The 14,244-nt window shown below is 38.9% G+C and overlaps 1 protein-coding gene across 2 annotated transcripts in view; it reads right to left on the bottom strand.

Annotated features, from left to right (window-relative positions):
• GALNT18 (polypeptide N-acetylgalactosaminyltransferase 18) overlaps positions 1 to 14,244 on the bottom strand; it is a 244,699-nt gene that overhangs the window by 127,395 nt on the left and 103,060 nt on the right. For both annotated transcript variants that reach the window (XM_005141322.3, XM_031055068.2), the window contains exon 3: positions 1,814 to 2,006. In XM_005141322.3, the coding sequence (XP_005141379.1) occupies positions 1,814 to 2,006 (193 nt within the window). The remainder of the gene's footprint in view (positions 1 to 1,813; positions 2,007 to 14,244) is intronic.

Here is a 14,244-nt window from a genome sequence, read left to right as displayed (position 1 = left end):
ACTGCATCATCTGATTTACAGCTGGGCTTAAACTACTACACATGCTGTCCTGTTTGAGCCTGCAATCTGCCCATGGATAATTTAAATTCATGTATATAGACTCTGGAACGTACCAATTCAATTTGCTTCAAAGAGAGGTGCTACAAATCCTAAAAATTTACTATTACAGTGGAAAATGCTCTGGCAGAGGAGGTTTTTTCCCAACAACAGCTATGAATGTGTTCTCACACAAATAAGAATTTGCACATCAGGAGTGGGAATTCTTTCTTCAACAACACAACTTTCAGAATACCTTTTAGCTCCGTACTCCACAGGGTGCTGTAGATACAGCAAACACTTTGCATACTATCTGACAATACACTTCATTTCCCTCAGTATCAGAATTTACCATATTTCAATGTCAGGTTACTTGCTCCTGAACAATAATAAAGGGTGTGGGTAAAAAGAAAAAAAAATCTTCCTGAGCTACCATCACCATGCCATTACTTTGTATATGAGTTCATAATCATATTGTAATGTCTAGCATGTTTCTGGAAGATAGTTAAGTAAGTATCAAAAATTTCACTGAAATTAGGATCATGATTAATTTCTAACTGGAGTTTCTTTTAAAATCCTAACCTTAATTTATTTCTCCCAGTTACAGTATAATTCATTTTCTCTGTCTTTTTAATTTTTAAATCCTATAGTTATAAAAAATTTAGATTGAAATAATTCAGGAGAGTCATTTCTAAATAGAGGTAAGAACAGAAACATTTCTGTCATTGATGTCTTATTAGTGACAGAAGATTTATTTTTTCTCTTAGTTTACAAACAAAAAATAAGAGACTGTCCCTACAGACAGTACTAAACTGATTTAACCCAAATACAAATATAATTGCTAAGTTTGGTTTCCTTAAAGCTCTTATGTCAGTAAATCTACAACATAAATACTTCTAAAATATAATGGCAAAATGCACCACTTGCTGCTTTAGTTATTAAAACAGTTGGTTAAAATAAGAGAGTAAGATCACATGCTCAATTCAGTAAGTACTCATCATGTTTATTGCAATGATGTATATTTTTAAGGGGCTGTAAGTTTTCCCTCCAACCATTTCCCCATCCCCAGACCTGCTGTTTGTTCAAATGATCACATGGATCACCAAGGCTGAAAAAAAGTTGAGCATTAACTGTCTCTCTGAACAGTCCTATCGGAACAGACCTCAAATACACTGAAGGGAAGGTTGCTAACTCCCTTGGTCCCATCCATCTCACCAAGCTGTTGTGGAATAAAAGTGGACATATTTACCCTGCCTGACATGCATGTTTCCTAGGAGAGAACAACCCAGTGAAGGAGGCTCTGTGGGCGTTTAGCTGGTACATACTGCTTGACTAAATTGCACCTTTCACCACTAAAGCTAAACAGTTTCACTCTCTTACCCATTTTATCAGGCAGTTCTGGGCTTTCAAAAAGAACAGTTCTTATTTCTTCCTTAGTCAGATCTTGTGATAAAATCAAAATTGAACATTAAAAGGTTATTCTTTTAGTAATAAAACACTTGCTATCAAATGTAAATTGATTAAAGTTCTAAATGATCTTGGGAAACTTTCAATGGATATTTAGTGGAATATTAACAGGACTTAATTTAGGTACTCAAGTGTTTCAGGAGATATTTGAAACTTTTAACTTTCATATGTATGATAGAAATTATTAATTCTGGCCATGTATGTAGCCTACCTGCTACATGATCACACAATACAACACTTCCAGGTGAAAAGGGGCTAACAGACTCTACAGTTCAGGACCTAGGATGCTAGGCTGAACTACAGGACTCACCCATTAGGCCTAAGATCAGGCAAGGGCCTGTCCAGTGGTAAGCGATCACTCAGGTAAGCATTGTAGCCATAATACTGAAATTGTTTCAGTGCAATCCGTCTGTTTTCAGGACTGAGATCCTGGCCCCAGTGAGCAAAGAGAGACGAGTCAGTGAATGCTTCAGCAGGATTTTCTTCCAGCTTTGGTGGAGCTTCTACAAAAGACAAAGACAAATAGAAACAATTTCAGACATTCATTCCAACAGGCTCTAGGGCACATTACTTTAAAAAGCATAACTTGGGGAGAACACCACACAGAGCAGCACATGCTGCCAGCCTGGAAGTCTTCACATAACATGCCCTCACATATTTCTTGTAATACTGTAGCTATTAGCAGCTAAGGCTCAAAATTTAATATTCAAAATATAATTAGATAAAAGCAATATTTTTTGTCACAGTCTAAAGGCTGGGACTGAAAATTCTAAATTAACTAAATTTCAAAAGGATTCTTATCTGACAACGAGAATGTTGTTTTGGTTTTATATACAAAGATTAACTATTTAACTTCAGTCTGAGTTATCTACCTAGGAAAGATTAAAGTTCTGAAGGGGAAAAATCATGACAAAGGAAAAGAGACTCTGTACACACAGAGTGTATACACTTTGTACCTGAACACACATAATGGCTGCCAAAGTCAGTGTGTAAAGTAAGTTCTTTGAAAGTACAAATTCAACAGAGAGAAAAAATTCACTGCATTTGGCATCCAAGTTTAAAGAGCAAATCAGTTTCAGTCACACAATAAATTTTATGGTCCAGTTTACCAATCCAGTCTATTTGAATTTTTAGTCAATACTTAGTTCTGTGCAATGATGCTACTGGAATCGTCCCTTTGTAATATATCTGTCATTATAAAATGCTTTTGTTCCACAAGGCCACATCTCTGGCTGCTATAACAAATAGAGAACATGGGGAAAAAATACATCTAGAACTTAATTTAAGAAGAGCTCCAGTACAATGAAATCACAGCATTCGTTCTCAACACGTAGTTCCTCAAGAAGTCTGTTCCAGGTTACTTGTAAGGCTCTCTTACATCAGTACTGTTTCACCCCTCCTAGCAGCCCTTCAGTCTTTACACAGCCAACAACACAATCTAACTCAGAGAACCAACTGCCTCTGTAAACACTTTGTAATATATGGTACAATAATAAGGAAAGATCAAATGCCTTACCTGACCCTGATCTGTCATCATGAACTCGAGTATCTAATTATTTATGAAGTCTCCACAGCCATTAACAATTAGCCATCTAACTAAACCCTCTAATTTCTGTAGAGCTGTACTCACAAACTGGAACTGTTTGGTCACATAGTCAATTACAAAAATAAAAGCAAATCTTTGGGAAGTCTTCAGATGTGCCCAAGAGACAGAAACTTCAACTGTGTCCAAAATCTGCCTCAGCATTCACACAGACCTGACAACTGGTTGCACAGAAACACCTAAAGACAATAGTAGTATATGCCACCAGAACCCTGACTCCCAAAGAATGAGAAGCAGCACATTCTCTAATCTCTTACTAAAAAGAACCCAAATGCAAAAACATAAATCAAGAAGACTGATTCATTCAAGATGTTTTCCTTTTTTCCCCTGATAATACTGACAGGAACCCAATGACACTTGTTTGTCTGCATTACGTTCCAACATCTATAAATACATAATGCTTCTTTCCTTGTCCAAGTACTGAATCCCAGCCTGAATTCTGGAATCAGCTCCATATCTTCAAAGATGAAGGATGTGTTAAACCCTCAGTCAAACACAGAAACTATTTTGCCAGGTCCTCCTACCAGAGAGATTAACAAGAGAGTGGAACTTGTGGGTTCACAAACAACTCTGTAATTAAGAAAATTAAGAAAGTTTGATAAATTCAGATCATTTTAGAAGGTCCTAACTTGAGAAAGTCAGAGCAGCTTTTATGTATCAGTCCAAAAATCACAGCAACAGGAAAAGTCGCAGGTATCTCTGTTGTTTGCCAATTACATGATCTCCACAAAACCAACCTGAAATTACACAAATAGTCTCACAGAGTTTCTTCACATCATAAGAAGTATTTAGATCAGATACACTCCTGATCCTGGCCAGTGGAAATTAACACTGCTCAGCACTTTTCAAGAACATGCACATTCATGCTAATCAAGAAAACCTGTTGCGTGCTATCTTAACCTGGATTTCTCCAAATCAAGCACACTTTTTCTGAAGGTTTTAACTTCTACATTTATTATTACACTTACAACAGAAGACTGTAGGATCCACACACATGCAAACAGAACACCAATGCATGAAGACAACTGAATAAAAACAAGACTCATGGTAAGAATAGTGAACACGCACAATTCGTAACTACAGGCAGTTCCAAGGATAATTTTCCATGGATGATGAGCCATCCCAGAAACAGTAGCCTTCACAGACTCATACAGACATCTATTGAATTTTATCTAATGATCCTGCAGGTGATGATGATCTATGAACCTCTTGCTGGTTTCTGATTGAAAAGCACCCAGTAATCTAGGTTGTATCTGTAAGACTGAGATTTTTCCAGCAATAGGTATCTGTGGATTTAGTTTACAAGCTCTAATAAACCATTTGCCAAGTGCATCCGCTTTTTGTATACCAAGCAAACATGCTATTTCAATGTTATTCTACAGGAAAAAAGCATTAGCAAGAACTTCCAATTACAATTCAAACCGATTGAATGAGGCATGCATCTCTGATGACAAAGTCTTTCCTCCCTTTACTTGGTTGAAAACCCTTCAGGGAAATTACTTCGTTAAGCCAGTCTCTCACAAGAAATGAAAGCAATTATTATAAGACTATCAGCTGATTTTCGACTAGTCAACAAGCATATTTGATAACTTAATCTCTGTAAACAGATCTTGGCCTGAATCTCAAACCCAGTTCTTACACCTTGCTTCTACAAGCACAGAATGATCATGGGAAGCTAAGGCTCAAAGGTGAACCAGTAAGTAGTACTGCCTGAAGCAATACAAAGGTATACACATTTATCACATTTATTACTAAAAAGGAAAGATCAGTTTGATTCTTCCTGTGGGAAGAAAGCTTACCATGCACAGCACACTGCTGTGAATATTAAACGTGGTCTCCTCTACATGAACTTTACATACCATGCAAAGAGCAGCACTGTACACAGACATGAGCCTGATATCAACTCTTGGCAGTCGGACACTTTGCCATTAATTGCCATTAAAACTTTGCCAAATCTGATTGGTACCAGAGATAAATTACACAGATGTCAGCTGGCTATAAACCTGGGCTGAGAAAGCTTCCTTCCATGGCATCAGCACACTGGCTCACCCCACACTGTTTACCTGAGTCAAACAACCTAATAGCTTGTTTTCCAAAACCGTTTGTGTGTCTTTAGCTCATGCTTTCCAGATTAGCTATGCAGATAGTTATGCAATTAATCTAATCTATTAATTAATCTATTATAAAATATATTGCTTCACCCAATCTCACTGACCAGTCTCTAAGACAGAAACTCCTCTCTTTCTATGGCTCAATATACAAAGTCAGAGACACCAAATCAGAAGAAACTGCTGAAATCCAGGTTGCACATGACACGAAACCAGTTCCCTCCTAGTAAAAAGATGTATTCTTATTGGTAACTGAAGCTTGAATGAACTTGCATTAACACTGCCCTTGTATTTGAACACACAAGCCCTGGTTTCAATAGTCTTTCACAGTGTACTGCATACAAATAGCAAGGTTTGGTAGCAAATGGACTGCAGGAGTAGCCTCTATGGAAAAATGTCAGGTGCTGCCCTGTGCCAGACATAGCTACTTCCACAACAGATTCACTGTGGGCCAAAGCTGAGCCTATTGAAGAAACTGGTGGCACATCTGTGAAAAAATATTTAAGAAAGGACAAAAAATGACAAGGATGGGGGAACAAGGGTACAAGTGAGCAGTAAAGAGAACACAGCAAACAAGGAAATGACAGAAGACATCTTTGCTTCCAAATATAAACAAGTTATTAATTAAAATTTTATGTTAATTGGTAATAAATTAAATATGTGTTTTCTTCAGAGGTTGTACAACCAAGCAGTAAACAAACAGATAACAAGGTGTCTCTCCCTTATTAGTAAGAAACTGCAGACAAGCAATGTGTTAGAAGCAACAAGAAAAGACAAGACAGTCTCAATTCCATCCAAAGTTACACATTTACTTTTACTGACCTTAGGTGCAGCAGTGTACCAGTGTATCCCTTTCCTGCCTCTCCCTTCCTTCCTTTGTTATCTACTTATAACCTACACTTATGTTGTTCAGTTTTTGTCAATGCACATTTGCCTCAGCCAGTCATTGTAAGGCAACTCATACAACTGGCAATCAAAGATAAAAAGCCTGATCAGACAGTAAGAAATTCAGGAAAAGCTGTTAACAACGTGATTGGTGACAGCCAGCACGACTTCACTATGGAGAAATCCTGCCTGATGAATTTGGTGGCCTTCTGTGATGGGCCTACAGAACTGATGGACAGGCGTAGAGCAGTTGATGTCATCTACATGGACTTGTGAAAAGCATTTGACACTGTCCCACATGACATCCTTGTCTCTAGATTGGAGAGACATCAGTTTGATAGGTGGACCACTTGGTGGATAAAGAACTGGCTGGATGGCCGCACACAAAGAGTTGTGGTCAACGGTTCAATGTCCGTCTGGAGATCAGTAACGAGTCTCTCAGGGATTGGTGTTGGGACTGGTCTTGTTCAACAGCTTTGTTAGCGACATGGATTAAGTGGGACTGAGTGTGCCTTCAGCAAATTTGCCGATGACACCAAGCTGCATAGTTCAGTTGACACGCTGAAGGGAAGGAATGCCATCCAGAGGGACCTTGACACGCTTGTGAGGTGGGCTGATGCCAACCTCATGAAGTTTAACCATGCCAAATGCAAGGTCCTACACCTGGGTCGGAGCAATACCAGGCACAGCTACAGGTTGGGCAGAGAAGAGATTCAGAGCAGCCCTGTGGAGAAGGACTTGGGGGTGTTAGTCAATGAGAAAATGAACATGAGCCAGCTTCAGTGTGTGCTTGCAGCCCAGAAAGCAACCATATCCTGGGCTGCATCAAAAGGAGCGTGACCAGAAGGTCAAAGGAGGTGATCCTGCCCCTCTACTCTGCTATCCTGAGACCTCACTTGGAGTATTGTGTGCAGTTCTGGTGTCCTCAATACACAAAGGACATGGAACTGTTGGAACAAGTCCAGAGGAGGCCACGAGGATGATCAGGGGACTGGAGCACCTCCCATATGAAGACAGGCTGAGAAAGTTGGGGCTGTTCAGCCTGGAGAAGAGAAGGCTGTGTGGAGACCTCATAGCAGCCTTCCAGTATCTGAAGGGGGCCTACAGGGATGCTGGGGAGGGACTATTCATTAGGGACTGTAGTGACAGGACAAGGGGTAACAGGTTCAAACTTAAACAGGAGAAGTTTAGATTGAATATAAGGAAGAAATTCTTTACTGTTAGGTGGTGAGGTACTGGAAAGGGTTGCCCAGGGAGGTTGTGAATGCTCCATCCCTGGCAGTGTTCAAGGCCAGGTTGGACAGAGCCTTGGTTGACATGGTTTAGTGTGAGGTGCCCATGACCAGGGGGTTGGAACTATATGGTCTTAAGGTCCTTTCCATCCCTTTCTTTTCTGTTCTATGTTATTTCCATTTTTATATACAATTTTTTTTCTTTTACTATTTCTCTTGTTTATTTTCCTGTGTTGTACATTGCATAACTTTTACCCAGTTTATGACAAATTCTAAATTGTTCTGTTCTGATTTACATTTTCTTGTGTCTATCTTAAAGTTTAATCATATAAGAGCAGCCTCCTTAGCTGTTATTGACCACTTCTACAAATAGTACTCAAAATTCTATATTTGATTTCCTGCAGGCCATACTATTTTAACCTTCTGTGGAAGTAAGGATCCTTTCACCCTTTTCCTCTACACATGCTTTTCCTCTACTACCCAATAAGTATCCTCTATACCCTCTCATCAGAGGCTATTCTATGCAACAGGTAAAAATCCCAGGCTTGCATTAGGTCACAGAATCTTGACATAGTTTTTAGAAGCGTGAAATTTTATCTAAGCTTTGTTACACAAGAAGATACACAGAGGAAGATCCCACTTACAAAGCCTATTGTAATTAATGCAAACAGAGCATCAGAATCCTTAGTCTCACAATCCCTGTCCTGAAAGGCTGATCTCATGCAGGACACTGCTATAAATCCTCTATCAGATAAATGAACCTCTGAAATGAAAATATCACCTCCTTGTTTGTACAGCCTGATGAAATACCAACAAGCATCAGTAGAAGCAGCTCACAAAGACACAACACTGCATCAGCTATGGAGAAAAATATACTCAGAAGACAAAAATCAACAGTTACAATTAAAAGACAGAGCTTCCTTAAGAAAGGTTGTTTTACTTATTCTCTCACCCCCCAAAAAATCACAGTTCTGTTGACAAGTTGTCAACATTAATATTGTTCTGTGCTGAAAATTGAATATTACTGTTTTGAATATTGAAGATAAGTTAATTCCCCCTTGTCAGAGTCTAACTGTGTTCCCAAAGAATTGACTTTCGCAGAAATGTACCTAAAAAAAAGAATGAAATATCTAAGTGAGTTAAGTTCTGCTACAGCTGCTTACTTACAACTAAGTCATAATGAATTTGCCAGGGTTCCTCAGAGACTGACAGAGCCTGTCAGAGTTTGCCTGTACAGAGTACGAAGAGCAGTGGAGCCCTAATCTTAAACGAAGTCTGATCCGAACTACATTCAAAAGATACTGAGAGGATTCAGCTTAGTTTCTGGTCTTTGCATATTCCAGCACACTCTGTAGTTAGCGTCAACACTGGGCAGATGAGACAGGGAACAGTGAAAAACCAATCCCCAAGCGGGCAATTCTTTCACAAAAAGCTGTCAGGAAGCCATGACACACTAAGAATAGTATACAATCAGTATGGAACTTTAAAGATTAAAATCTATACAACAGCACATAAAGAAGGAAATGCCAAAAACTCTCTCAACAAAATTTTGGTATTTGAGAGATTGAAACAAAATTTATTATTGATGTCACCACTACTGCATTTTAAAGCAGCCAAGGCACACATACAATGGTAAGCTGCTACAGTGCTGCTAACATTGATTTACAATGGTTTCTAAAAAATAAAGTCTCTTGGAGAAATCTGACTTTTCTGAAAAATAATCCCATGCTTATTGTGTGTTGAAATTCAGTTTGGTTCTGCTGCTTAGCAGAAGCCCTTTCTTTCACTGAAGTGACTTATAAGTTCTAAAAACATAAACATCAGACTGTATTTTCACTATATGAAGGATACAAGTAGATATAAAGTAAGAGCTCAAAAGAGATGTTTGGAATCTTTACCCACATTCACACCCACACCAAAGTGCTCTGGTTTTCTTTCTTTTTCATTTTTGGCCAAATGGACCATCCCGGAATGCTGGCCTCTAAGGAAACCCAGGACAGATTCAATTGGGTCTCGCCTGTAGCCACACTGACACCAGCACACAGAACACAGTACAGGAAGCCAGAACAGCTCCCCAGGGCAGGGGTGCCACCTGCCTCCCCAGCATTCTCCCCTGTATTCATATTAGATAGATTTCCCATTAACTGTTTACTAGACGAGACACTGGGAAGCTAACTATTTATCAAATACATGCTTATAAAAGGATTAAGCTGAGCCATGCATTTTCAATAATGTACTGATTTGTAATTTCCTTTCAAGGACTTGTAACCAGGAATATCAGAGTATACTATTTGTTTAGTGGTCAAAAGATCCAGGACATCTTTGAATTCAAATTAAGAAGTTTGTATTACCAAGTCTTCTCAGATCTGAAATAATGGAATGAGTTAACATATTGCAAGAGACTGAAAAAGGTATGCTAACATGTACACACTGAAAGCCAATGACAGCAATTCAAGCAGACTGACAACCTCGGTATGGCAAGTTTGTTTTTGAAGTAATGCAGGCAGAGCAGCAACAGAATGTGAGTCGATGTAAATGAAAAATGCCATGAAAATGCCAGAAAGCAGCTCACTTCTGCTGAAGAGCCACCTAAGACTTGGCTTCACTTTGCTCAGGATCAAGACACTTGCAAATGTAAGAGATTCAGATGCTTCTCTCAGGGAGGAGACATAAGAAGACAACAGTCCCAGAAAGCTGCGGGTCACCAGTACAGAACACTGCAAGACCTTCTACTTACCTTGGCTATGTGTCCTGAACTTCATTTTATTGGGCTGTTGATGGGTGGAGATGTCAGGCCACAAACATAGGCAGCTTTGGGGTTTTGACAACTGGATGTTTGTCTCATTTGTACCCAATTCCACCTGTTCTACATCATATATATGTAAGTTCACCCGAAAAACATAAAAGTTGATGGTGGAAGTTTCCTGTCTTGGCAGACTGATAACCTAACAGTTCCTGCAAAGTCACTGCACAACAGTTACTGTACACTGAAGAAAGATGTTTGAAGATGACTCTAGCAAAACATGCTCAGCGCTAGAGGGCAGTGGAGGAAACAGGAAAATTTGTCTGAAATTTTGAAGACTTCAAGTGCTAATTAACCAGCAAACTCTATCACAGTGGTTATTTCCTAAGGGTAAGAAAATACATAGGAGAAAAATAAAATTACTATCATGTCATCAAACGAATGCTAAACTATATTGTGTGGGCGCACACAAACAACAGTTTATAGGAATAAGGTCTTGGTAAGGACTCCATATTTCTCCTGTATACACTAGAACTAGCATATTCTGATCTGAAAATGCTATAAAACCCAGCCACTGTTACTTCAAAAGATGTCTTCTCGCTACCAGCCTATTAAATTCCCCTCTAGCCATAACTGTGCCATGGATATAAATCAGGCTAGACAGGCCCTTGCATCATTCTGGCAAAATTACCATAAAGTTACTACAAGCCTGGACAATCTGATATTAGGGTAAAAGCTTTTAACTTACTGGAAAGAGATGATAAAAAAAAAAGATATATTTCAAAGTACAACCCATTTCCTCTTGTATTATTTACCAGATGAAGGCATAGAGCTCTCTGACAGGTACCAATACTGCACTTTTAAGGCTTGCTGTATCTATTGACATCAGTATTTTGACAGAGACCAATTTTGTCTTCTCAAATGAGTAAAAGGCTGATTTTCAAAAAAATACGCTGTAAGAGTATTGAAAACTAAAGAGTACCAAGACATTCAGCCATTCTAAAACACATTATAGAGACTTCCCAGAGCAATACCTCTCTGCATTCCCCATACTTGGGAAGCAGATTTTTTAAAGGCATCTATTCATTTAAAGTAACCTACAATTGCTTAATTACTTCAAGATAAATGGTGGGCAGAATTATTCATTCACTATCAATTAAAGGGCTATTGTTGTCTTCATTACAAGAAAGACATTTTAAACTGCAAGTTATTTTTGTATCATTTCAAAAGATTCTGTACTTAAAACACTAGCTAACATTTAACCAGAAGGCAAGCATGCAACAATTTTTTTAATAATAGTGTAATGATACAATAATAATCTGTCAAAAACTGCCTGAAAATTAAATTGGCAACATCATTTCAGTTTGTGATACACAGATCTCAACAGTATAAACTTCAGTGCAACTGCCACAAAATGAGATGGGCACGATTACTAATCTAACTTTTCCAATAGGCAGCATGACAGTCTCATGCCAATTCATGGTTTTGGTTAGGAGGAATAAACCCCTAGCAAAGCCTATTAGATCAGATTGTCAGCTGAAGTGCTAAATCAGTTTATATGCTGCTTTGTGAGAGACACGGTACTGGCCTAGCATGTTTCTTGCCCTGGATCAAAAAGACAGCATGCTATCACGCATGACAGCCATTTTTTTAGTTACTTTTGATAATATTTTGCAAAATTCCTATCAAATTGTATTATAGTGAGCACTGCACAAACAAAAAGAATGTACAAATCCAATTTTAGAGAACAGTCAAATGCTGAGTAACTTCACACAGAAGTTCCACTGACTTTGGTGCCTTCAGGAGGACTTGAACAAACAAATTCTGTGGGTACAGTATCTTGCTTGCCTAACAGTTTGTCATTAGATAAGTTGGTTACACTGAGTATTTTTCCAGGCAAGAGTGAAAGACAACAGAAATTCACAGATGAGGGACCAGTTTGCATGCAGGAAACAGAGAGGTGCCAAAAACAGAGACTGAGTCTGCTTGGTACTCAGGAACACAGCTGAATTTCTAAAAACTACTTTCCTCAGTTCCTATTATTACAGAAGAAAATAATGGAAACACAGATGACTTATGGAAAGCCTAGCATTATGGAATTTACTACTGCATTCACAAGCATTCTTTTATTTGTATATGGAAGTAAAAAAACCTGAATTACTGCAGAACTTCGGTTCTGTTGTTTTTTGATGTTTTTTTCTTTTTTAATTCAGAGATTTACTTAAGTTTAAACTGGAGCCAGATAGGACTAATCATACATTCTCAAGGGAAGACCAGTAAGACCAGTAGCTAAACACTGGTCATTGGACTACAGCTATAAGGATTTTTGCTCAAAATGCACACCATGTTTGACACTGGATGGAAGAGGATCTCTCATACAGTACTGAGGAAGGGGTTTTGCATCTACTTTTCTGCAATCACCACTGTCACAGAAGACAAGTGCAAATGTCATCATTGACCACCATAGGAGGAGCAAGCAATGGACACAGAGCCCTCTAAAAATCTCATTTCAAAGGTGGTAGATACTTCAACATGCAATATACGCAACTACTTCTTCTGGGTCAAATGATGGGTGTTGAGGCCTGCTATATTATATACATTTTTTCCCCAAAATCCATACCTCCTTCTTTCAGTGTTGAGTAGCTGACATGGTGGTCATGTAATGTGCTAAACAAATTCCAACACAAACTCTCCAAGCCAAAAGTCCTCCACACCAGCACTGAATGCCATTTCAGGTTTTTCCAACTTGCTTTGTTCCGTTACCACATACTATAAAACTTCAGTTCCATCAAACAAAAGAAATGCATTTTGCCAATATGGAATTTTATTAGTCATGGTAGAACAGTTAACAAGTGCAAAGGCTGTTTGAAAATCCAACTTACTTTGTATTTAGAACTAACATAAAGTTTAGATGATAAAACAAATAACTCTTGTGGTCTGGGGGTTGGTTGGTTTGCTTGTTTTGTTTAATTACTATGGTTTAAGGAAAGCTTAAATTGAAAGCAGGGTGGGTAGCTGCCTGGGCTGGCAGACCACCTACTTCACCTCTTCAAAAGGAAAGGGATGACTTTCTTCACCCATGGCCCTTGGCATAGTGACAAGCTACTGCAATTATTGCTCCTGCCCAAGACTCTCCTCTAGCTTCCTGAGCTGATCCGTCCTGGCTTTTTCTTTCCATCTCCTCTTACCAGCATACCAAAAGAGTGAGCAGACGTTCTCTGAGGGAAAGCAGAACAGTAGATTTTGAAGAGACAGAAACAATAGCAACCCCACGGACCCTCCAGCTCGACTCCCAGGCCTTAAGTGGGCAGGGAGGTAGAGAAAGAAGTGGCTATTTCAGGCTAACTTCCAGCCTCCTCCTGCCTCCTCTCCCCCATAGGTACCCAGCCCATTCGTCACAGGACAGTTACTAATATAATGACAATATTTGTTTGTTACATGCTGCTTTCATCACAGTTGAATAAATAGTTGAACATACTAAGCACTAGCATTCCTCAGCTTTAAGCAAGTATGAGAAGGTCTGCAAAGCAAGCTCAAAGGGTACAGATGTACAGTCAACAAAATCTACATATAAAGAGCACTCTGCAAAGGCAACAGGACAAGCCAGATTCCACAGTAAGTCTTAGGGTCAGAGAACTAACAAGGACACAGCACAGGGAGTTCCACTGCAAGAAAGGAGATAAAAAGATTCAGAATATTCCACTAATTGTAACTGCATATGTTGCTAAACCTAGGCATCTGCTTATGTGCTTACTAAAAAAGGCATCTCATCTGCATTTAAGGCACAGCAGACAACATTTTTCTCTGGGATTAGTGGAGTTTGTACCTGTGCAGCTGAGAGGATTTAAAAGCTCAATGTGCTTTGTATCATAAATCCAAATCTATGTCACCTGAAGTAAACCCAAAAGCACTTAAATATTTTGAAAACTTAATTTTGCCAAGAGCTGTCAGGCTGTGATGCTAATTAGTCATATGTGCAGCTTTTACTCTTATACAAAACTGAGTACTCATACCAAACGTAAAGTTCACATTAGGAAACAGGAACTAGCTCTCTTCTATAATCACCCAAGTCAAAGCACAAATCCTCCTGAAGGCTTCCTCCTTCAGTAATCACAAAAAATGAGATTTTCTCTGCTTACCTCACTGTACTGAGCTTCCTCAGATTAGTTC

Source organism: Melopsittacus undulatus, chromosome 4 (genome assembly GCF_012275295.1).
Source record: "Melopsittacus undulatus isolate bMelUnd1 chromosome 4, bMelUnd1.mat.Z, whole genome shotgun sequence".
Classification (NCBI taxonomy): Eukaryota; Metazoa; Chordata; class Aves; order Psittaciformes; family Psittaculidae; genus Melopsittacus; species Melopsittacus undulatus.
Note: the sequence above shows the minus strand (reverse complement) of the source record. Positions and strands in the feature narration are given on the sequence as shown.